The 21,531-nt window shown below is 49.9% G+C and overlaps 1 protein-coding gene and 1 pseudogene across 2 annotated transcripts; both read left to right on the forward strand.

Moving 5' to 3' along the window:
• The first annotated feature begins 314 nt into the window (after positions 1-314).
• On the forward strand, positions 315-2,786 carry LOC127680385 (macrophage migration inhibitory factor-like; annotated as a pseudogene).
• Positions 2,787-5,606: 2,820 nt separating this feature from the next.
• Agmat (agmatinase) lies at positions 5,607-20,881 on the forward strand. Of its 2 annotated transcripts, none has more exons than XM_052177961.1 (7): positions 5,607-5,881; positions 8,852-9,054; positions 15,072-15,144; positions 16,063-16,258; positions 17,672-17,851; positions 19,954-20,038; positions 20,629-20,881. In XM_052177961.1, the coding sequence occupies exons 1-7, from the start codon at positions 5,607-5,609 to the stop codon at positions 20,700-20,702; spliced, it is 1,086 nt and encodes a 361-aa protein (XP_052033921.1). In that variant the 3' UTR covers positions 20,703-20,881. The 2 variants fall into 2 exon arrangements, with proteins under 2 accessions (XP_052033921.1, XP_052033922.1); XM_052177962.1 differs by having other exon boundaries at positions 15,096-15,144.
• The last annotated feature ends 650 nt before the right edge of the window (positions 20,882-21,531 follow it).

Consider the following 21,531-nt stretch of genomic DNA (forward strand, 5'->3'; position numbering starts at 1 on the left):
GTCTGTGCACCTCAGACATTGTGTGACATCACCCTGCCCTTGTGTTACTGAGACGGCCATCACAGTTCAAAATGGCTGTCTAGCTGGATGTGGCCAGACACAGGGAACTCGGACTAGGATTGGCTGCCTGGGTTGCTCTGCCCAGCATGGGCGCCTGTCCCCACCGGCTGTTTTCCAACTGCAGGTCACCCAGGAGCCCTGGGGTGGGGATTTAAATCTATCTATCTATCTATCTATCTATCTATCTATCTATCTATCTATCCATATATATCTTAAGGTAGGCTTTTGTTAACGTTTATTTTTAATTTATTTTTCTGTATATGGTTTTGCCTGTTTGATGGTTTGTATATGCTTGGCCTAGGGAGTGGCACTATTAGAAGGTGTGGCCTGTTGGAGTAGGTGTGTCACTGTGAATGTGGGCTTTAAGACCCTCATCCTAGCTGCCTTGAAGTGAGTATTCTGCTAGCAGCCTTCACATGAAGATGTAGAACTCTCAGCTCCTCCTGCCCCACACCTGCCTGGACACTGTCATGTTCCTGCCTTGATGATAATGGACTGAACCTCTGAACCTGTAAGCCAGCCCCAATTAAATGTTGTCCTTATAAGAGTTGCGTTGGTCCACACTGTGCTTTTGGCCAACCTCGGGTCCTCGCTTGCAGTCTCTCCACCGCCATGTCTATGTTCATCGTGAACACCAATGTTCCCTGCGCACCTCCGTGCCAAAGGGGTCTCTCTCCGAGCTCGCCCAGCAGCTGGCACAGGTCACCTGCAAGCCCGCTCAGTACATCGCAGTGCACATGGTCCGGGACCAGCTCATGACTTTTAGGGGCACGAACGATCCCTGCGCCCTCTACAGCCTGCACAGCATTGGCAAGATCGGTGACGCCCAGAACTGCAACTAGAGCAAGCTGCTGTTCGACCTGCTGTCCGATCGCCTGCACATCAGCCCTGGCTACATCAACGATTACGACCTGAATGCAGCCAACGAGGGCTGGAACATGGGCTCACCTTCGCTTGAATCCTGGCCACACTTACCTGCACCGCTGTTCTTCGAACCTCACTGCATGCAGTGTTCTGTGTTTATCCACCCTAGGGATGCACACCTTCCAGTAAGGAGAATGAATGGTTTAAGAGGGGAAAAAAAAGTTGCATTGATCATGGTGTCTGTTCGCAGCAGTAACGCCCTAACTGAGACAGCCTGCCTGCATGTGTATGCTCTTTTTACATTCTTGGTGCTGGTGGAGGCCAGAAGAAGGCACCAGATACCTGGAGCTAAAGTTACAGATGGTTGTGAGCTACCTTGCTAGGAACTGAACCTGGGTCCTCTGAAAGTAGCCAGTGCTTTTATCTGAAGAGTCATCTCTCCAACCCATTTACTTTATCTTTCTTTCTTTCTTTCTTTCTTTCTTTCTTTCTTTCTTTCTTTCTTTCTTTCTTTCTTTCTTTCTTTCTTTTCTTTCTTGCTTGCTTGCTTTTCTTTCTTTCTTTCAAGCCCTGGATGCCCTGGAACTCTCTGTAGTCCAGGCTGGCCTCAAACTCAGAGATCCACCTGCTCTGCATCCTGAGTGCTGGGGTTACAGGTATGCACCACCACACCTGGGGTTACAGGTGTGCATACCCCCACACCTGGGGTTACAGGTGTGCATACCCCCACACCTGGGGTTACAGGTGTGCATACCCCCACACCTGGGGTTACAGGTGTGCATACCCCCACACCTGGGGTTACAGATGTGCATACCCCCACACCTGGGGTTACAGGTGTGCATACCCCCACACCTGGGGTTACAGGTGTGCATACCCCCACACCTGGGGTTACAGGTGTGCATACCACCACACCTGGGGTTACAGGTGTGCATACCCCCACACCTGGGGTTACAGGTGTGCATACCCCCACACCTGGGGTTACAGGTGTACAGCACCACACCTGGGGTTACAGGTGTGCAGCACCACACCTGGGGTTACAGGTGTACAGCACCACACCTGGGGTTACAGGTGTGCAGCACCACACCTGGGGTTACAGGTGTGCAGCACCACACCTGGGGTTACAGGTGTGCATACCCCCACACATGGGGTTACAGGTGTGCATACCCCCACACCTGGGGTTACAGATGTGCATACCCCCACACCTGGGGTTACAGGTGTGCAGCACCACACCTGGGGTTACAGGTGTGCAGCACCACACCTGGGGTTACAGATGTGCATACCCCCACACCTGGGGTTACAGGTGTGCATACCCCCACACCTGGGGTTACAGGTGTGCAGCACCACACCTGGGGTTACAGGTGTGCATACCCCCACACATGGGGTTACAGGTGTGCATACCCCCACACCTGGGGTTACAGATGTGCATACCCCCACACCTGGGGTTACAGGTGTGCAGCACCACACCTGGGGTTACAGGTGTGCAGCACCACACCTGGGGTTACAGGTGTGCATACCCCCACACCTGGGGTTACAGGTGTGCATACCCCCACACCTGGGGTTACAGGTGTGCAGCACCACACCTGGGGTTACAGGTGTGCAGCACCACACCTGGGGTTACAGGTGTGCATACCCCCACACCTGGGGTTACAGGTGTGCATACCCCCACACCTGGGGTTACAGGTGTGCATACCACCACACCTGGGGTTACAGGTGTGCAGCACCACACCTGGGGTTACAGGTGTGCAGCACCACACCTGGGGTTACAGGTGTGCAGCACCACACCTGGGGTTACAGGTGTGCAGCACCACACCTGGGGTTACAGGTGTGCACCACTTTTCACTTTCACTTGGCCGCTGAGGTGAAATCAGCCGATGTTCCAAAGCAGAGCTGGTGCCTCCTTTGTGGGCATGACAGGGCGGGACATCAGACTGTAGAAGCTTCCCTGAATGAGGAATCCTCTGCAGAAGAAAGCCATCACTTCGCTATGAGAAGAGGTTGCCTTGAGGAAAGCAGGGAGGTGGAGAAACCAGAGGCCACGCTTTGGGCGTGAAGAGGGAGGGTTTCGGCAAGCACAGGCACAGTGTGCCCTATGCACAGTACGTGCCATAAATATTTATGAGATGAATGAAAAGAAAACCAGTCATGAGAAAACAACGTGTTCAAGGACAAGTGATGGGAAAGAATCCATGTTAGAAGCAGCATCGAGAGGAACAGGTTATTACATTCACTCTGGAAAATAGCCAGACTTGCTCCGAAGCCTCCTCTAACACTAAGCACCCATGACTGGCCTCAAAGAACTCTGCCCTGTCTTCCCTTGTCCATCCTAGAGTGAGGGCCAGCCGTGGAACCTCATGTGTGACCTTTGCATCAAGGCAAGTCAGGGTTTCTCTGTGTAGCTGTGGCTGTCTGTCCAAGAACTCATTCCGCAGACCAGGCTGGCCTCGATCTCACAGAGCTCCGCCTGCCTCTGCCCCCCGAGTGCTGGCACCAAAGGCGTGCACCGCCACCGCCCGGCTCTCCCAGTTCTTTCTGATTCACTTACACAAAATACCAAGTCACACAAATACACATCACAATTGTTTGTGGTCCCTCTGTCCCACACACATTTATTTTGTGCATGCTTGCGCACTTGTGCCAAGATGCTCCTGTGGCAGTCAGAGGACAACCGTTAGGAGTCAGTTCTCTTCTGGATTCAACTCAGTTTCTTCAGCTTGCCAGCTGATGCCTTCACCAATAGAGCCATCTTACCCCCCACCCCCACCCCCCCACACACACAGTAATTTTTTTTTCCTTTCTTTAGAATTAAAGAAAGGACAGTTCCTTAGCAGACTTGCTGGTGCTGTGCCTTTTCCTATAGCTCATTATTCTATTTTTGGAACGCATTACAAACTTTAAACAAAAAACAAAAAACCTAGGATGTCCCAACAGGCAGTGGTGGCGCAGGCCTTTAATCCCAGCTCTAGGGAGGCAGAGGCAGGCAGATCTCTGAGTTCTAGGACAGCCTGGTGTATAGAGGGAGTTCCAGGACAGCCAGGGCTACACAGAGAAACCCTGTCTCTCATAAAACCAAACCATCCAACCGACCAACCAAACAAACAAAACAGCAGCAGCAGCAACAACAACAGGAAGGACGCCACTATGTAATGTAGGTCGAGCTAGGCTAGTGTTCCCAGTGTAGACCGGGCTGACTTCACACTCACCGAGACCCCCTTCGCCCTCTGCCTTCTGAGTGCTCCGATTAAAAGCTGACACAATAACACCCAACTGTCATGCAGTTTTATTTTATACTCTCTTTACTCAGAGTACAACTGAAGGTCTTTGCAGATATGAGGCAAATATCCTACCCCTGGCTATCCTTTAAAAAGAAAAGTGCTGGGGCTGGAGAGATGGCTCAGTGGGTAAGAGCACCGACTGTTCTTCCAAAAGGTCATGAGTTCAAATCCTAGCACCCACATGGTGGTTCGCAACCATCTGAAAAGAGAAAAGACATCTTATGCTTTCTTCTGGTGTCTGAAGACAGTTACAGTGTACTCACATATAATAAATAAATAAACCTTAAAAAAAAAAGAAAGAAAGAAAAGTGCTGAGCCTGGTGTCAAACGCCTTCATTCTGTGCTGAGGCAGGTGGATCACTGTGATTGTAAGGGCAGCCTAGTCAACAGTGAGTTCTACCCTGTCTCAATTAAAAAGAAATGCTGTTCCCTGAGAATCCCAACCCCAAACATTTCTTTTGTCTTTTCTTCTCACCTTATAGTCATGTGTTTGTTCTTGTGTCTGTGTGCATGTGTGTGCATGTTTGTTCTTGTGTCTGTGTGCATGTGTGTGTGGCCGCCTCAGGGCCCTAGCAGGAGCCAATGGAACCTGGAGTAACAGGTAGTTGTCAGCTCCTGATGATGTGGGAGGCAAGAACTGAACCTGGGTGCTCTGTAAGAGCAGAGCGGGCTCTTTCCTTCTGAGGTTTCTCTGTAGACCTCAAGACATTTCTTAACACAATATATAATATATATAATTTATAATATAATGTATATAATATATAATACATATAAAATATATAACATAATATATATAACATATAATATATATATATACTAAACTACACACCACACATGTACATACACACACAGACACACACACACATAATCTATGATTGTGTAATCCCAGGATTTGAGAGGTTGAGACAGGAGACTGGAGTTCAGAGTGATCCTCAGCTACAGGACAAGCTGGAGGCCAGCCTGTGCTGCCTTAAAACAGCAAAAAGAAACCCAAACACCACCACAATGTTACTTTTGTTGAGCCTGTTATCTGCACTGAAAGCCAACCTGGGCTATAAAAGTTCCGTATCTGCCTGGGCTACAAATGAAACCATTTGTTAACAAAACAACACAACTGCCACAAACAAAGCCAAATAAAATTACTCCGAAGAGGAGAGCCAGCCAAAAGCCAGGTGTTGGGGGGAGGGGGTTCCTTGCAATGACAAACCTGGGGTGGGGCAGGTGGGCTTGAATGGGGAGCCTCGACCTGGCGCATTGACCATCCGGGGCTGAAGTCCAGAGCTGGGCAGGTGGAGAAACGCTTGGGCTTTGGGGCCCTCCCAGCCTCTTTCATCCTAGGGTGTCCCCGCCCTTTGAACCCTGCAACTGGGGACTGGCATGCTGGCCTGCTTGGGCTCCTGATTAGGCAGCATGCTGCGGCTGCTGAGGTCCAGCTGGGCCCGGGGAGCAGGGTCTGGGGCGGCCACGTGGCGTCCCTCTGCGGGGTTTTACTGTCCTGGGCGCCCCGGGATCCGCCAGGCTTCAGATACCCCACCCCCCCAGTCCCCCAGCTCTGAGTCACTGGTACAGCCGGTGGGCGTCTGTTCCATGATGCGCCTGCCTCTGCAGTCCTCCCCCAAGGGGCTGGACGCTGCTTTCGTTGGTGTGCCTCTGGATACTGGGACTTCCAACCGACCTGGGGCAAGGTAAGGGCAGAAGCACCTGGGCTGGGGACACGTGGCTGGGCATAGTAACTAGAAGTGCAGAAGGCACACAGGCGGGCAAACATGTTTTTACCCAGGTCTTTTGGGGATCAGAGAGGGCAGTGGAGAAACTGATTTCTCTCTTCCCTCAACAAGCAATGCCAAGGGCTTAGCTCGGGGATTGGAAAGCCAGTCATGATATCTCAGGGTCCTTAGTGGTCCAGAATGACTTCTGTGTAGCCCAGAAAGCTGAGGCAGCTCAGAAACACTGGCCTGGGCTGCATTAGCAAGCCAGGAGAGTTTCTAGAACCCACCCCCCAGCCTCTCTGGGATGCTAGGTGTGCACACTACCCTCGTTACATCCCAGGGGATACTGCTTTGAGAACAGAAGTCGTTTCCCTTCCCCAGACCTCTAGCTATCAAAGTCAAAGAGACATAAAATCTATTTTCTTAATTAGTAAGCATCAGCGGCTTTTGCTTTGGCCCATCACATCTGACTGTATCGGGCTGAATTTTAAAAGCTGTCATTTATTAAATGTCAACGAACCCAGGACATTTTGCAAAGGTGACCTCGTTTTAATTTTTATAACCACACCATGAAATAAATAACATCGTTATTCTAAAGACCAGGAAATAGAAACAGAGATCAAGGATTTATCTAATGCCTTCTAATAAAGTGGCGGCGGCCAGACTCCTGAACCTGTGCATGGAAGGACAAAGCTCCTACTCAGCTTTCAAGGAGCCCTGGGTTTGATCTCCCTGGGTTTTGATCTTGAAATGACAAACAGGCAAAGAACAATGTAGAGTGTATCACAGGGGAGTACTTTAAAAAATAAAAATTTTTTCAAGACAGGGTTTCTCTGGGTAACAGCTCTGGATGCCCTGGAACTTGTTATATAGACCAGGCTGGCCTTGAACTCACAGAAATCCACCTGCCTCTGCCTCCCAAATCCTGGGATTAAAGGCAAGCTAAATTCTTTCTTTTTTCTTTCTTTCTTTCTTTCTTTCTTTCTTTCTTTCTTTCTTTCTTTCTTTCTTTCTTTCTTTTTCTCTTTCTTTCTTTCTTTCTTTCTCTCTTTCTGGTTTTTCGAGACAAGGTTTCTCTGTGTAGCCCTGGCTGTCCTGGAACTCACTCTGTAGACCAGTCTGGCCTCGACCTCAGAAATCCACCTGCCTCTGCCTCCCGAGTGCTGGGATTACAGGCATGCGCCACCACTGCCCGGCCTAAAGTTTTTTTAAAATATTTATTTTTATTTTATGCGTACGTATGTTTTTGTCGGCATGTATGATTATACACCACATCTCTGCCTGATGTCAAATAGCCAGAAGAGGACAGTGTTGGATCTGCTAGGACTGGAGTTAGGGACAACTGTGTGCTGCCATGTGGCTGCTAGGAACCAAACTGAGATCTTCTGTAGGAGCAGCCAGTGCTCCTAACTGATGAGCCATCTCTCCAGTCCCTTTACAAAACATTTAACAGAAGCCGGGCATGGTGGTGCACAGCTTTACTCCCAGCACTTGGGAGGCGGAGGCAGGTGGATCTCTATGAGTTCAAGACCACTGTCCCAGGATAGCCAGGGCTTGGTTACACAGAGGAAAAAATATTTTTTAATTCATATGTGTGCTCAATGCATATGCATGCATGCTCATATACACGCATGTGGAGAGAGGCTGGGAACAGCCCTCCGAGTCATCTTCTGTAGCACTCACTGCCTTGTTGGAGATGGGGTCTCTCACTGGCCTTGAATTCACGGAGTAGACTAGACTGGTGCATCCTTTTTTTGTTGTTGGTTTTTTTAAGACAGGGTTTCTCTGTGTAGCCCTGGCTGTCCTGGAACTCACTTTGTAGACCAGGCTGGCCTTGAACTCAGAAATCCTCCTGCCTCTGCCTCCCAAGCACTGGGATTAAAGACGTGCGCCACCACTGCCCAGCCCAAGCATGCATCCTTTACTAACCGGTCCTGATTGTTCAGTGCTGGGATTCCAAGCAGGTGCCACGCCCCCTGGCAGTTATATATGGGTTCTAGGGATAAAAACTGAACCCTTCTGCTTACACAGTAAGTGCTTTACTGTCTGAGCCATTTGTGTATTAGCAAAAAAAAAAAAAAAAAAAAAAAAAACCAGCCTCAGATACTGTCTCAGGATTTTACTGCTGTGAACAGACATCATGACCAAAGCAACTCTTATAAGGACAACATTTAATTGGGAGTGGCTTACAGGTTCAGAGGTTCTGTCCATTGTCATCAAGGTGGGAACATGGCAACATCCAGGCAGGCGTGGGGCAGGAGGAGCTGAGAGTTCTACATCTTCATCTGAAGGCTGCTAGCGGAAGACTGACTTCCAGGCAACTAGGATGAGGGTCTCATAGTCCACGCCCACAGTGGCACACCCACTCCAACAAGGCCACACCTACTCCACCAGGGCCACACCCACTCCAGCAAGGCCACACTTTCTAATAGTGCCACTCCCTGGGCCCAGCTTATACAAACCATCACAGATACTGTAGTAAGTGGAAAGGTGGTAAACTCAACATGATCAGAAACAGTTAACCTGCTGTGATCATGCATGCTGATAATTCCAGCACTCCAGGGGCTGAGGCAGGAGGATTGAGAGTTTGAGGTGATCTTGGACTACATGGTGAGTTTTGGGCTACCTTGGGTAACATAGCAAGGCCCGAAAACCAAAAACTCCCAAGTTTTTTCCAAAAAGGCCCAAATATGGGCAGATGAATGGTTCTCAGAGGGGGTTGTTTTAGACCCAGTGGCAATAGTGATATCTGGTACTATCCAGACGTGCCTTTTGCAGGATGTGGGAAGATGTGCTGTTGGCTGCTAGTGGTTACAGGTTGAAAAGGCAATCCCACAGCACAGAGTCAGTCACCTGTGCCAAATATTAGGCGTCGAGAGAGAAGCGCCATTTAGACGCAGAGAGCCTTCAGAGCCCCGGCAGCTGACACAGGTGACTCTTCTGCAGATTTGGACCCCATCGCATCCGGGAGGAGTCACTGATGCTGGGAGCTGTCAATCCCAGCACAGGAGCCCTCCCCTTCCAGTCCCTCAGGGTTGCAGACCTAGGCAACGTGAACGTCAACCTCTACAACCTCCAGGACAGCTGCCAGCTAATTCGAGAGGCCTATCAGAACATCCTGGAAGCTGGCTGCATTCCTCTGACCTTGGGTAATGGCTGGGAGCGAGGGCAGGTGCTGCTTCTCCGGCCAGCCAGCCGGGCGGTGGGGCGAGGGAGGGCGGTTATTCAATACGGGCCCATGGGCAGCTGTTTCTCCAGGGGAAGCTACTGTGAACGTCAAATTCATTCAGTTTGGTTCTGGGGGAAAGGATATTTAATATTGTGGGAGGGTTGGCACAGAGACTCCTTAGTCAGACCCTGTCTCAGGAAAACAAAACAAAACAAAACAAAACAAAACAAAACGGGAGGGCGGGTAAGGTAGGGTAAGGCCAGTGAGGCATTTGTCCTGGGGCAGAAACGAAATCAGCAGTCAAATCAATAAAGCAGGATAAGTAACCTATTCCTGCTGTTGCCCCAAGCCCCAGTGTGACTAGGGGACTCTGTGCTACTGGTTTTCTTGTTGTTCATACAAGAGTTTCTTGTCGCTTTTTTTCCCCCTGGTTTTTCGAGACAGGGTTTCTGGCTGTCCTGGAACTCACTCTGTAGACCAGGCTGGCCTCGGACTCGAAATCCACCTGCCTCTGCCTCCCGAGTGCTGGGATTACCGGTGTGCACCACCACTGCCTGGCTCGCATTAATTTTTTTAAATATTACTATCTTAAAATAGTATTGATCTTCGCTAATTAAGTTGTAGATTTTTTTTTTTTGCCTTTTTCAAATGTTCTACCCCTGCATGAAAGTCACCCATCTCCCTCATGAAAGGCCAATGCATCAGTGAAAGGGGGCTTAAGAAGAGAGAATGGGGTTAAGGGAGTGTGGCACGGCGGTGTGGGGGAAGGGGGTGCCCAGGCAGGCCCGTGTCCAAGCACCTCTTCCCCCTGAGGGACCACACACACACAGGCATGGTATAGAATAGAATTTATTCAGGGGAGAGGATGGGAGTTAGAGGTAAAAAAAGGCAGAGAGAGAGAGAGAGAGAGAGAGTAGAGAGGAGTGGAGGCTGGCCCGGCCATGACTATGTGGAGAGGGGGGAGAGGAGGAGATCCCAAGGGGCAGAGAGATGAGAGTAGGATGAGAGAGAGCAGAGAGAGAGAGAGAGAGAGGAGGGGCGAGCAGCCCCTTTTATAGTGGGCCAGGTCTATGGGGCGAGGCATACCTGGCTATTGCCAGGTAAGTGTGGGGTGGAGCTTAGACAGAATACTAACACCTCACAGTCCTCCCAGTCCTCCATCTCAGCCCTGTCATCCTCCTCCCCCTCCCAGTCCTCCATCCAGAGCTGGAGAAGGCTATCAACAGGGGCTCAGTTGTAGCTTCTCAACTTCACAGACAAAAAAGTTTTTAGTGAGCCGGACGGTGGTGGTGCACGCCTGTAATCCCAGCACTCTGGGAGGCAGAGGCAGGCGGATTTCTGAGTTTGAGGCCAGCCTGGTCTACAAAGTAAGTTCCAGGACAGCCAGGGCTACACAGAGAAACCCTGTCTCGAAAAAAACAAAAAAAAAAAAAAGTTTTTACTGACTGTGAGAATTGCAAGAGGGCCTTTCTTTCATTCCTTACGTTTTTCTTTTCCTTTTACATTTATTTGCTTAGTGTGTGTCCACGCACACACATGTGTCACAGTACACATAGAGAGGTCAGAATACAACTTTTGGGAGCGGTTGTCTCCTTCTACCATGTGGGTCCTGGGGTCAAACAAATACAGGTCTTCAGGCTTGGTGGCAAGCATCCCTACCGGCTGAGCCACCTCGCCTACCCTCCAGAGGGTACGTGAACTGGTCAGGATTTCCATCAATGTGTGGGGCACTGGTCCCTTTCCCTCTCTACTTTGGTTCACACATTTAAACAATGTGAGTGGGTTTATTTATATTCCTGTTAATTTCTGTTAATTTGGATGACCTAGTTACTGGGTGTGGCAGAGTAGGGAGGGAGGCTTCAGGCCGCCAATTTTTGGCAACTCAACCCAGATCTCACAAGCTGTCTTACAGTCGGATCTGTGCTGCTAGGTGCTTGACTGTCAATAGGTGGCGGTGGCGTGAGAGACCGTGGGCTATCTCACTGCTTTATGGGTGGGGCACGTAGTTCAGCAGCTCATCTCTGTGCTTTGAATATTTGAAGCTTCACTACACCTCAGCTCTTGTTACTGTCAACAAAGATCAATACTGATCCTCTGCATAAGCTTGTACTGCTCATCAGGGTAGCCTGTAATCCTACCTACTTCTGAGACCACGGTAGGGAGGGGACCACAAGGTCAAAGCCAGTCTGTGCTGCAGAGAGAGTTCAAGGCTAGCCTGGGCAACTTGGTGAGATCCTGCCACAAGCTTCAAAAACAGTGAAGGGAAGAAAAATTCCAGCAAATAACAGCATACCTCTATACCTAGATATAATAACAACAGCATACCTCCATACCTAGATATAATAACAACAGCATACCTCCATACCTAGATATAATAACAACAGCATACCTCCATACCTAGATATAACAACAGCATACCTCCATACCTAGATATGTCCAAGCAACACTAAATGTATAAGACAACATGTCTGCTCCAGGGTGCAGTTATGGGGACAGTTGTTATTGTAGATAAGAGAGCAAGGAGTCAGAAACATCTGGAAGAGTTCAGAAGGCGATAAAAGGAAGACTGAATATGACCTCCAGAGGGGGCAGGGAGGAGAGAGAGAGAGAGAGAGAGAGAGAGAGAGAGAGAACCAAGAGATGGGACAAAAGAAAATCGGAGCCCAAGGAATAGCAGGACTATAAGGAGACTGAGGAGCTGGGGGAGGGAAGCCGGTGAGCTGGGGACATTTAGGGCAGGGGAGGAAAGAGCTGAGAGGTCTAGGATGTTAGCGTGGACTCTGAAAAGTGTAACTGTACTTCTGAGGGAGCCTGGAGCCCGCACGGGCTTATCTTACAGGCGCCACACCCAGCCATTTGTCCTGCCTGCCAGTCGGGAGGGAAATGGCTCCCTTCAGTAGAGGGGAAACAACTTCACAGGTTCCTGAGGAAAGCGGCCAGAATTTGGGGAAGTGGAGTTTTCTTTGGACCTGACACTAAGCTCAATGAGATTTAAAAAAGAAGAAGGAGGGACAGGAGGAGGAGCAGGAGGAGGTGGCAGCCAGGGTAGTGGAAGTGGCACTGGGTTGGAGAAATGGCTCAGCAGTTAAGAGCACTGATTCCTCTTCCAGAGGTCCTGAGTTCAAATCCCAGCAACCACATGGTGGCTCACAACCATCTGTAATGGGATTTGATGCCCTCTTCTGGGGTGTCTGAAGACAGCAACAGTGTATTCACATATAATAAATAAATCCTAAGGGTGGGGTTTGGGGAGGGCGAGGCACAAAGCTGGGAGAAAGCTGTGTTGGAAAGGAGGGTAGCAGAGGGAGTAGGAGGGACTAGAGATGGGGTCAGGTATAAGTATGATCAGAAGTTTTCCTATACAGGACTGGAGAGGTGGTATCGCAGTTATGGAGGACTTGGGTTCAGGTCTCAGTAGCTATGTCAGCCAGCCCTCAAAATTATTTCTTGAAAACAGATGTGGTGCCTGGCAGTGGTGGCGCACGCCTTTAATCCCAGCACTGGGGAGGCAGAGGCAGGTGGATTTCTGAGTTAAAGGCCAGCCTGGTCTACAGAGTGAGTTCCTGGACAGCCAGGGCTACACAGAGAAACCCTGTCTTGAAACAAACAAACAAACAAACAAACAAACAAACAAACAAACAGATGTGGGAGGCAGAGGCCTTGGGTGTTCGAGGCCAGCCTTGGTCTACAGAATGAGTTCTAGAACAGCCAGTGCTGCACAGAGAACCCCTGTCTTAACACAAAAACCAAAGGACAAGCGATGATGAGATTAGTGTGTTGGAGCACTTGCCTGGCATGTGTGGGGCTCTGAGTTCAACCCCTTTGCAAAAATTAATAAGTAAACAAACAAAATAGGGCAACCGTTAGCCATGCTAAAACTAACTGAAGTCCTGGGCTGGAGCGATGGCTCAGGGCTTAAGAGCACTGGCTGTTCTTGTAGATGATTCAGGTCTCAGCTCACAGCCAGAACTGTTGACTCCAGTTGACTCCAGGGGACTCAAGGTCTTCTTCTGACCTCTGAGGGCACAAGGCATGGATGAGGTACAGAGACATACATGCAGGCAAAACACTCAAACACACAAAAGTAAGAATAATTAAATCTTTACCAAAAAAATTAAAGTAAGATGTGTGAGTTATAGAGATGACTCCCTGTGTGAAAATGCTTGCCACATATGTGGGCCGAATGACCTGAACTTGAGCTGGAACATACTGTAGGAGGGAACTGACTCCTACACATTTTTCTCTGATCTCCACACATAGGCAGTCAGTCATACATAACACACACAGACACATAGACACTCTCAGACACACAAACACATAGACATAGACATATACACACAGACTTACACACACACTGTCACACATACAGAGAGATACACACACAGACACACATAGACACACACACAGACACACATACAGACTCACACAGACAAACACACACACAGAAACACACACAGACAGACACAGACACATAGACACTCACACACACAAACACACAGACACAGACATATATACACAGACTTACACACAGACACACTGTCACACATACAGAGAGATACTCACACAGACACATAGACACACACAGACACACATAGACACACAGACACACATAGACACACACACATACAGACTCACACAGACAAACACACACACAGAAACACACACATAGACACACATACAGACTCACACAGACAAACACACACACAGAGACACAGACAGACACACACAAACACACACACATATACACATATAGACACATAAACACATAGACACACAGACACACAGAGACACACATAGACACACACACAGACACACAGACACAGGCACACAGACATACACACACACACAGAGACACAGACAGATAGTCAGACAGACAGATACACACACACACACACACACACACACACACAAATAAAAGCCAAAACAAAGGTAAAGTTGGATCTTCAGCTACCATATCAGGCAATGCAGACACAGGCCGTTCACTCCATCCTGGGGAGAGCTGTAGGGCAGAGCTGTTTTGTAGTACAACTCATAAGCCTGATTTATGTATTTTCCTCTGATGTGTATTAGTGTGGGTTTGTGCAGGTGGGTATTGGTCCCCTGGAGTTGGGGTTCTAGATGGTTTGTGAGCGGCCTGAGGTGAGGGATGAGTGGTGAACAGTGTGTGCTTGAGCCGTCTCTGCAGCTCCGGTCTCTGCCGAGAAGGGATGGCGATAAAAGTAGCTTTGATTGGACAGATGTAATTGGTGTCTGGGAGGCTTACCACCTCCATCTGCTCGCCTAGGTCTAGTCCTGGAAGCTTCTATACGATCTTATCAAGGCCTAGGATGTTTTCAGCCTGTGAGACTTACTGCTGACCAAGCTCACCCTTTCTTGTTCTTCCTGAGCTCTGGCTGGCTGGTTCAGTTCGGCTGGCTCAGGCTCCTCTCCAGGCTGACTGATTCAATCTGGCTTCCCGCTTGGCCTCTGACTGAATTGCTCTGCTTGACCTCAGCTGTGTCTAGCTTGTTCTCTCTCTGCAGCCTGTCTCTGCACAGCTCTCCCAGAACTGCCTCTCTCCTCAGCATCGCTCTCTTAAGTCACCTCTTTTCTCTCCCTCTTCTCCCGAGAGCGGGGCACACTGGATTCTGTCAGATCTTTCTCTGATTCCTCAATTCGACATCATTTTCAAACACGGGTGCTTCCTTCTACAAACTAGTTTCTTGTTTGGGATTAAAGGTGTGTGTACTAAGGGTGTGTCTGTATCCCAGCCAGAAGGATCAAAGGAAGATATGCACTGAGACTGAGCCACAGCACAACTAGTGACAGCTTTTTCTGGAAAACGACACAATCTCACAGTATGATCAAATACCATGCCATAGATGGGGAAAAACATTTTCCTTTTAAAATGCCACCCATGGCCATTTAGCTGTGGATACAGTTCTGTAGAATACCTGAAAGGGTGGCAGGGCTGGGGACTTCAGGACTGTCACCCGTGATGGCCTTGCTTGTTTGCAGATGTGTCCTATTTCCTCTCTGTAGGTGGAGACCATACAATCACATATCCCATACTGCAAGCTGTGGCAAAGAAGTAAGTCCCAAGGTTGCAACATTCAGGAGCTAAGCCAGGTTGCTAGTAGGTGACACCAAGTGACCACAGTGGGAGCGTGGTGGGGTGGGGTGGGTGTAGAAGGGTTATTGGAAATTCCCCACTGAGTTGTTTTCTGTGGCTCAAAACTAAGACTCCACGTGTGTCCATCAGTCATCAGTTTAGCCTAGATCTGCTGTGGTCTACACACACACACACACACACACACACACACACACACACTGTGTTTTCAGTTGGCTGATGAGTCCAGTGGGAGATATACAACCCCAACTACCTCTATTTGTTTTTTTATGCAAGCCAAATACAAATATTGATGGGGGTGGGGGTAGGGGAGGAAATCCTCCTCCACCCCTGCCCCCCCCCATAGACTCCTTCTTTGCCTGGACAACAGAAAGTAGATTTTTCAGGAGCCGCAAGCTTACTCATACCAATCAACTTTGGCTGATTTAGTTGGAGGGAGGTAGAGGAGGAAGGGAGGGGGGCTTCAGAATTTGTTTGGGGGAAGGCATGTGGGCAGCATTCTGATTGGGCATTCTGAGAGGGCACGTGGATAACATCCTGACGGGGTGGAGGGGTACATGGGTAGCATCATGACTCAGGGTGGGCGTGGGGTCAGTCTTGTCTCGAGCTGTTGTAGCCTCCCACTAGCGTGGACTGTGTTCATTAGTCGAGTCCAACAGGGCTGATGGAGAGGAACAGGCTCCGAACATCCCACTCGTGCCTTAGAACAGGTGGCACTGACCGGTTTAGCCATTGTCCTTCTCTCTGAAACTCGCAGTGACAGGCCAGTCCTGTCTGCTTCTGTCTGGTTTCTCCTAGGTGAGCTGAACACAGAAAACAGATGCGAGGCAGGCAGGATACCAGGACCCTTGACTCCTGAGATGCCGTTTTTGCCCCCAGGCATGGCCCCGTGGGTTTAGTGCACGTGGGTGCCCACACCAACACTACGGACAAAGCTCTGGAGCAGAAGGTCTATCACCGGACACCTTTCCGCCGAAGCGTGGATGAGGGGCTTCTGGATGGCAAGCGAGTGGTGCAGATCGGCATCCGGGGCTCCTCCAGGACCCTGGATCCCTACAGATACAGTCGGAGCCAGGTGATGGATGTGGCACCCCCCCACCCCCCCACCCCCTGCTCTACCAGGCAGAGTATCTTCTGCCTTGTCAAAGAGGGAGTCAATAGGTGCTTTACTGAAGTTCAGAAAGCGAGGCTGGGGCTAGGTGTGGCAGCACAGAATGCAACGCTTTTTACAGTTTCATATTGAATTCCTGGCAAGCCCGGGCTACATGAGACCTTGTTTGAGGATAAAACCAAAAATGGGCTGGCTCCATGGTTCAGAGAGTAAAGGGGCTTGCCATTAAGTTGGATGACCTGGGTTTGATTCCCCAGCACCCTCATAATGGAAGCAGAGAAACAACTCCAAAAGTGTGTGTGCCTGCTCTCTCTCTCTCTCTCTCTCTCTCTCTCTCTCTCTCTCACACACACACACACACACACACACACACATGAAAAAGCAAGTGGAGACGAAAAGCTGAGTTTGAATCAAGTGAGTCATGTGGCAAGAGTATTGTTCTTGGTTGTTGTTGATTTCTGCTTTTGTGTTGATACAGGATCTTATTCTGTAGCCCAGGCTGGCCCGCTACTCATGGTGATCCTTCTGCCTCAGCCTCCTGAGTTTTCGGGACGGCAGGTGTGAGCTGCTGTGCCTGGGAGACATTAATGAGGCAGAAGCTGCCTGTTGCTATGCAGCAGAATTAAGCAGAAAGTAAATACCTGGGGGGTGGAAGTGGGGTGTGGACCTGAGTTAGGGCTGAAGCCTTTTAGTGTTTATCTTAACTCCTGGAAGATGAAAAGCCCTGATCTGAGCACAGTGTAAGACTTCCACACAAACACCCTGGTCCCTTTTTTTGGACCAAGGTCTCATTATGTAGCCCTGGCTGTCCCGGTATTTGCTATGTAGACCAGGCTAGTCTCAAACGCTCAGCAATCCACCTGCCTCTCCCTCTGAGTGGTGGGATTAAAGGTGTGGGTCACCACATCATCTGCTCCTTCATTTTACTTTGCTTTTAATTATATTTATTTATTCTACGTGCGTGAGTGCCTCGGAGTAAGTATGGAGGTCAGAGAACACTGGTGGAGCCGGTTCCCTTCCACTGGGTGGGGTCTTGGGGATTGAACTCAGGCCGTCAGGCTTGGCAGCAAGCACCTCTACCCTAGCCAAGCCGTCTCAACTGTCCGGACCTTTGATTTAGAGACCAAGCCCAGTGTAATGGACAGGAGCATCTAGAAGCACAAGTGACCAAGTTTCTCACGCTTGGTTTTAGAAGAGCTTCTTTCTCATAACAACACTCAGGTCAGCCTTGACCTTGCTTCCTAACATCATCGCTAGAGCGGGGACTGTGGATTGCCTCGTGAAAGCTGCAGTCAGACTGGATGTGCATGTGTTAGGAAAGCCCGGGACCAGCTCTCACCTCCAGCTCTCTGATTGGTTTGACTCCGGCCTGCGCAGGGCTTCCGTGTGGTCCTGGCTGAAGACTGTTGGATGAAGTCACTGGTGCCCCTGATGGCAGAGGTCAGGCAGCAGATGGGGGGCACGCCTCTTTATATCAGCTTTGCCATAGATGCCTTGGACCCCGCCTATGCCCCGGGAACGGGGACACCGGAAATCGCTGGGCTTACCCCTAGTCAGGTAAGTGGACTTCCCTGGTGGATTCCTGGAGGGGGTGTTCTTTTTTTTGTTTTTGTTTTTTTTTTGTTTTTTGTTTTTTGCTTTTTGTCTTTTCTGAGTCAGGGTTTCTCTGTGTAGCACTGACTGTCCTGGAACTCACTCTGTAGACCAGACTGGCCTCGAACTCAGAAATCCGCCTGTCTCTGCCTCCCAAGTGCTGGGATTAAAGGTGTGTGCCACCACCGCCCAGCTAGGGGTTATTCTTTATGTGTGTGTCCCCCACTCCATGCCTCTCTCCCCACCCACCCATGCGAGGGAGAGAGACAGAGACAGAGACAGAGACAGAGAGACAGAGAGAACCTGTGTGTACAAGTTCTCACAGAGGCCAGAAAAAGCATCAGATCCTGCTGGAGCTAGATTTACAGGTGGTTGGAAGCCTCCTAATGTGGGTTCTCTGCAAAAGCAACAAGCACTCTTGACTAGTGGGTTTTTGTACCCCCACCCCAGACAGCCCTGACTGTCCTAAAATTCCTATAGATTAGGCTAGCCTCAAACTCAGAGATCTGCCTGCCTCTCCCTCCCAAGGGCTGGAATCAAAGGTGTGCACCATCATCTCTCTGCAAAGGGTGTATTCTTCACAGTACAGTTGCCGGAGCCCTACAGTCTTCAGGACTCAGGGGACCTTCTTCTTTGGCTAAGGATAGCTGTGGATAGCACCCAACACAAAATTGTAAACTTACTTGAAATAGTAAATAAGAGATTAGAAAAAAAACTGGGCTGTGTGGTTCATGAACATGAAATCTGTAGACCATGATGTCATTTCACCATGTAATGAGGTTGTCATGCCGACAGTAGGAATGAGGCATTGCTTTGAGCTGCTTGTCTGTGGCGTTCTAATTTCTTGGTTTGTAGCTGGGGATTAAACCCAGACCTTACAGATACAAAGTAAGTGCCCTACTCCAGAGCTCTGAGAATTCTTCTTTTCTTCTTCTTCTTCTTCTTCTTCTTCTTCTTCTTCTTCTTCTTCTTCTTCTTCTTCTTCTTCTTCTTCTTCTTCTTCTTCTTCTTCTTCCTCTTCCTCCTCCTCCTCCTCCTCCTCCTCCTCCTCCTCCTCCTCCTCCTCCTCTTGAGACAGGGTTTCTCTGTGTAGCCCTGGCTGTCCTGGGATTCACTCTGTAATCCAAGCTGGCCTCGAACTCAGAGATCCGCCTGCCTCTGCCTCCCGAGTGCTGGGATTACAGGCGTGCGCCACCACCACCCGGCCCTCTATTATCCTCTCCACCTCTAGTTCATCTATAGTCAGTTCCTGGAGAACACTGAACTTCGGAGTCTAACTCCGTAGTAGCACACATGCGCACTATGAACAAAGTTCTGTGGATTCCCAGCCTCAAGCCGAAACACCACATACTAAGCTCTTATGGCTCAGTTTGTGAAGTGCATATGTGGAGACCACTACCTCTCCAGGTGGCCGGAGCATTCTGGAGCCAAGCCTCATGGGCTGTGCTGAGATCTGCAAGGGCGGGGTTTTTTTTCCCATTGCCCTAATCACTGTGTCCTTGGGGGCTGGGTCTGTGTGGCAGGTTGTCTGAGGTGTAAGGAAATTGCCTGCATCTTCCAAGAAAGGATGCTCATAACCACCTCTCACAGCCATTCCATCCTATCCAGAGCATTTCTGGGGCAACCCTAAGCCCCCTGATTTTCATGTGCAGGATGGAGATTTCGTTGGTAAGGTCTGTGTACCTGTTCCTAAACCCCACCCCCACCCAGAGTCAGTCATATCCATGTCCCTGCGCCTATCTTGTTTCTGTGCCGCAGCCTGTGTCTTTGCCCAGAATGTTCTTTTGTTAGTTTCTTAAACTGTTAGTACTTCGGGAAAGCCTCCCTTCACCCAGGCTGTTTCCTGAAAACTACCTGTCTCTAGGATCTGGACACATGACATTGCCTGGTTTGCTCGACCCCGCTACCACACTACGGAGCCCCTAGTAGAGGGGCCGTGTGCTGTGAACTGTGCACCTGGGCCACCAGCTTGGCTGTAGCTGGCACACGCCTAGGTCAAGGGTGGGTATCTGTGTGTAGACTGGTTGCTTCTCCTTGGAAATGACTGTCTCATTCACCTTGGGCAGGCTCTAGAGATCATCCGGGGCTGCCAAGGCCTGAATGTGGTGGGCTGCGATCTTGTGGAGGTTTCCCCGCCTTACGATCTCTCTGGTGAGTGAGGAGGAATGATCCTCTGGTGGCTGTTAGTTTAAATTAGATTCATCTAATGAGTTAGGCCTCAGTGGGTGTTCACCTCAGGGACCCTGTGAAGAACATCCCGAATCGAAGAAAGAAGCCTGTTACCACCAACCTGACAGGTATGATGAGCTCATGCAAGGAACGAACCCCTTGGGAGGTGCCAGGTGTGGCTGTTTAGTGACAGGGTGGCTCAGTGGTACCGCCTTTGACAGTTCATTGAGAAGTGAATTTGCAAAGCGTGCTTTGCTGTGAAGCAGGGGGTTGCATCAGCTAACACCTGGGCAGAGCAGATGTCACCCCTGTAATTCTAACTGTGGAAGAAAGAAAAATGCTTCCAGTTAGGCCTACTGGCCTGAGGGTGGGCCTTGAGCAGCCATTAGTATCAAAGGTCCCTCAGAATTCTCATACAGTCTCCGAAAGATGCTTGGTAGGGACTGAAGGCGCGTTCACAGGCAGATAGCACGAGTTCCGAAGCCAGGGCTCTGGGAAGGCCAGAAGGCGAGAGGCCTTGTGAGTGGACTTCGGGGAGGTGTGCCAGCTTCAAGGCTCTCTCTCCCTCACAGGCAACACAGCCCTCCTAGCAGCTAACCTACTGTTTGAGATGCTGTGTGCTCTCCCCAAAGTGACAACTGTCTGAGCGTGTGTTCCTGAAGGCAAGACAGACAGTGTCCTGACAAAGCCTCAAGGCCTTGTGAGCGAGCAGGGTAAGGATCCAAAAATGCTTTCTGTGGAGTGGCTGCAGGCAAGGACAATCCGGAGCGCTGACCCACGCAGCTCATGTTGCTTCCCTTCCTACATTAAATCGTTTAATTTTGATGTGTGCCTGAGTACGTGCATGTGTACACGCGTGTCCCGGCGGAGGCCAGAGGGGGTGTAGGACTGATCCTCTAGACCTGGAGAGTCAGACACCGAGAGCCACCAGTGGGGGCTGGGAACTGGATCCGAATCCTCTGCCATCATCAGTGCTCTTAACTGATGGGCCGCCATCCTTCCATCCAAGCTTATTTTGCAAGACAGGGTTTCTCTGCGTAGCCCTGGCTGTCCAGGAACTCACTCTGCAGACCAGGCTGGCCTCAGACACCACTGCTGCCTGGCCAAAGTTCACATTTCTAAGGAGAAATGTTGACCGAAGAAATACAGTAGCCCTGGGTCTGGTGGTGCACCCTGGCATACACCTGTAGTCCCAACACTCGGGAGGCTGAGGCAGGAGGATTGCTGTAAATTTGAGCCTAACTAGGATTATTTAGCAAGAATACCAAACTCTCTCAGAAAACCAAAACTCATCATCCGGCCAGTCTATACTGCTTTAATTTTGTTCCCTTTGATAGAAGGTGGAGAACACAGAAGGAGATGAATAAACAAGAAGGGCCTGGAAAGTAGCACGGTGTAGACATTCGATCTCCACAGCATGTCTCCACAGTGGAGTACCGAGGCAGGGGAGCCATGTGAGTCTGAGGCTAACCTGG

The sequence above is a fragment of the Apodemus sylvaticus genome, chromosome 3, assembly GCF_947179515.1.
Source record: "Apodemus sylvaticus chromosome 3, mApoSyl1.1, whole genome shotgun sequence".
Taxonomy (NCBI): domain Eukaryota; kingdom Metazoa; phylum Chordata; class Mammalia; order Rodentia; family Muridae; genus Apodemus; species Apodemus sylvaticus.

Bases quoted from the DNA above. Each gene is read 5' to 3' on its own strand.
- Agmat (XM_052177961.1), top strand. From the start codon at position 5,607: ATGCTGCGGCTGCTGAGGTCCAGCTGGGCCCGGGGAGCAGGGTCTGGG. The intron at 5,882-8,851 runs GTAAGGGCAGAA...ACTCTTCTGCAG, and splicing joins TCCAACCGACCTGGGGCAAG to ATTTGGACCCCATCGCATCC. The intron at 20,039-20,628 runs GTGAGTGAGGAG...TCTCCCTCACAG, and splicing joins CCCGCCTTACGATCTCTCTG to GCAACACAGCCCTCCTAGCA.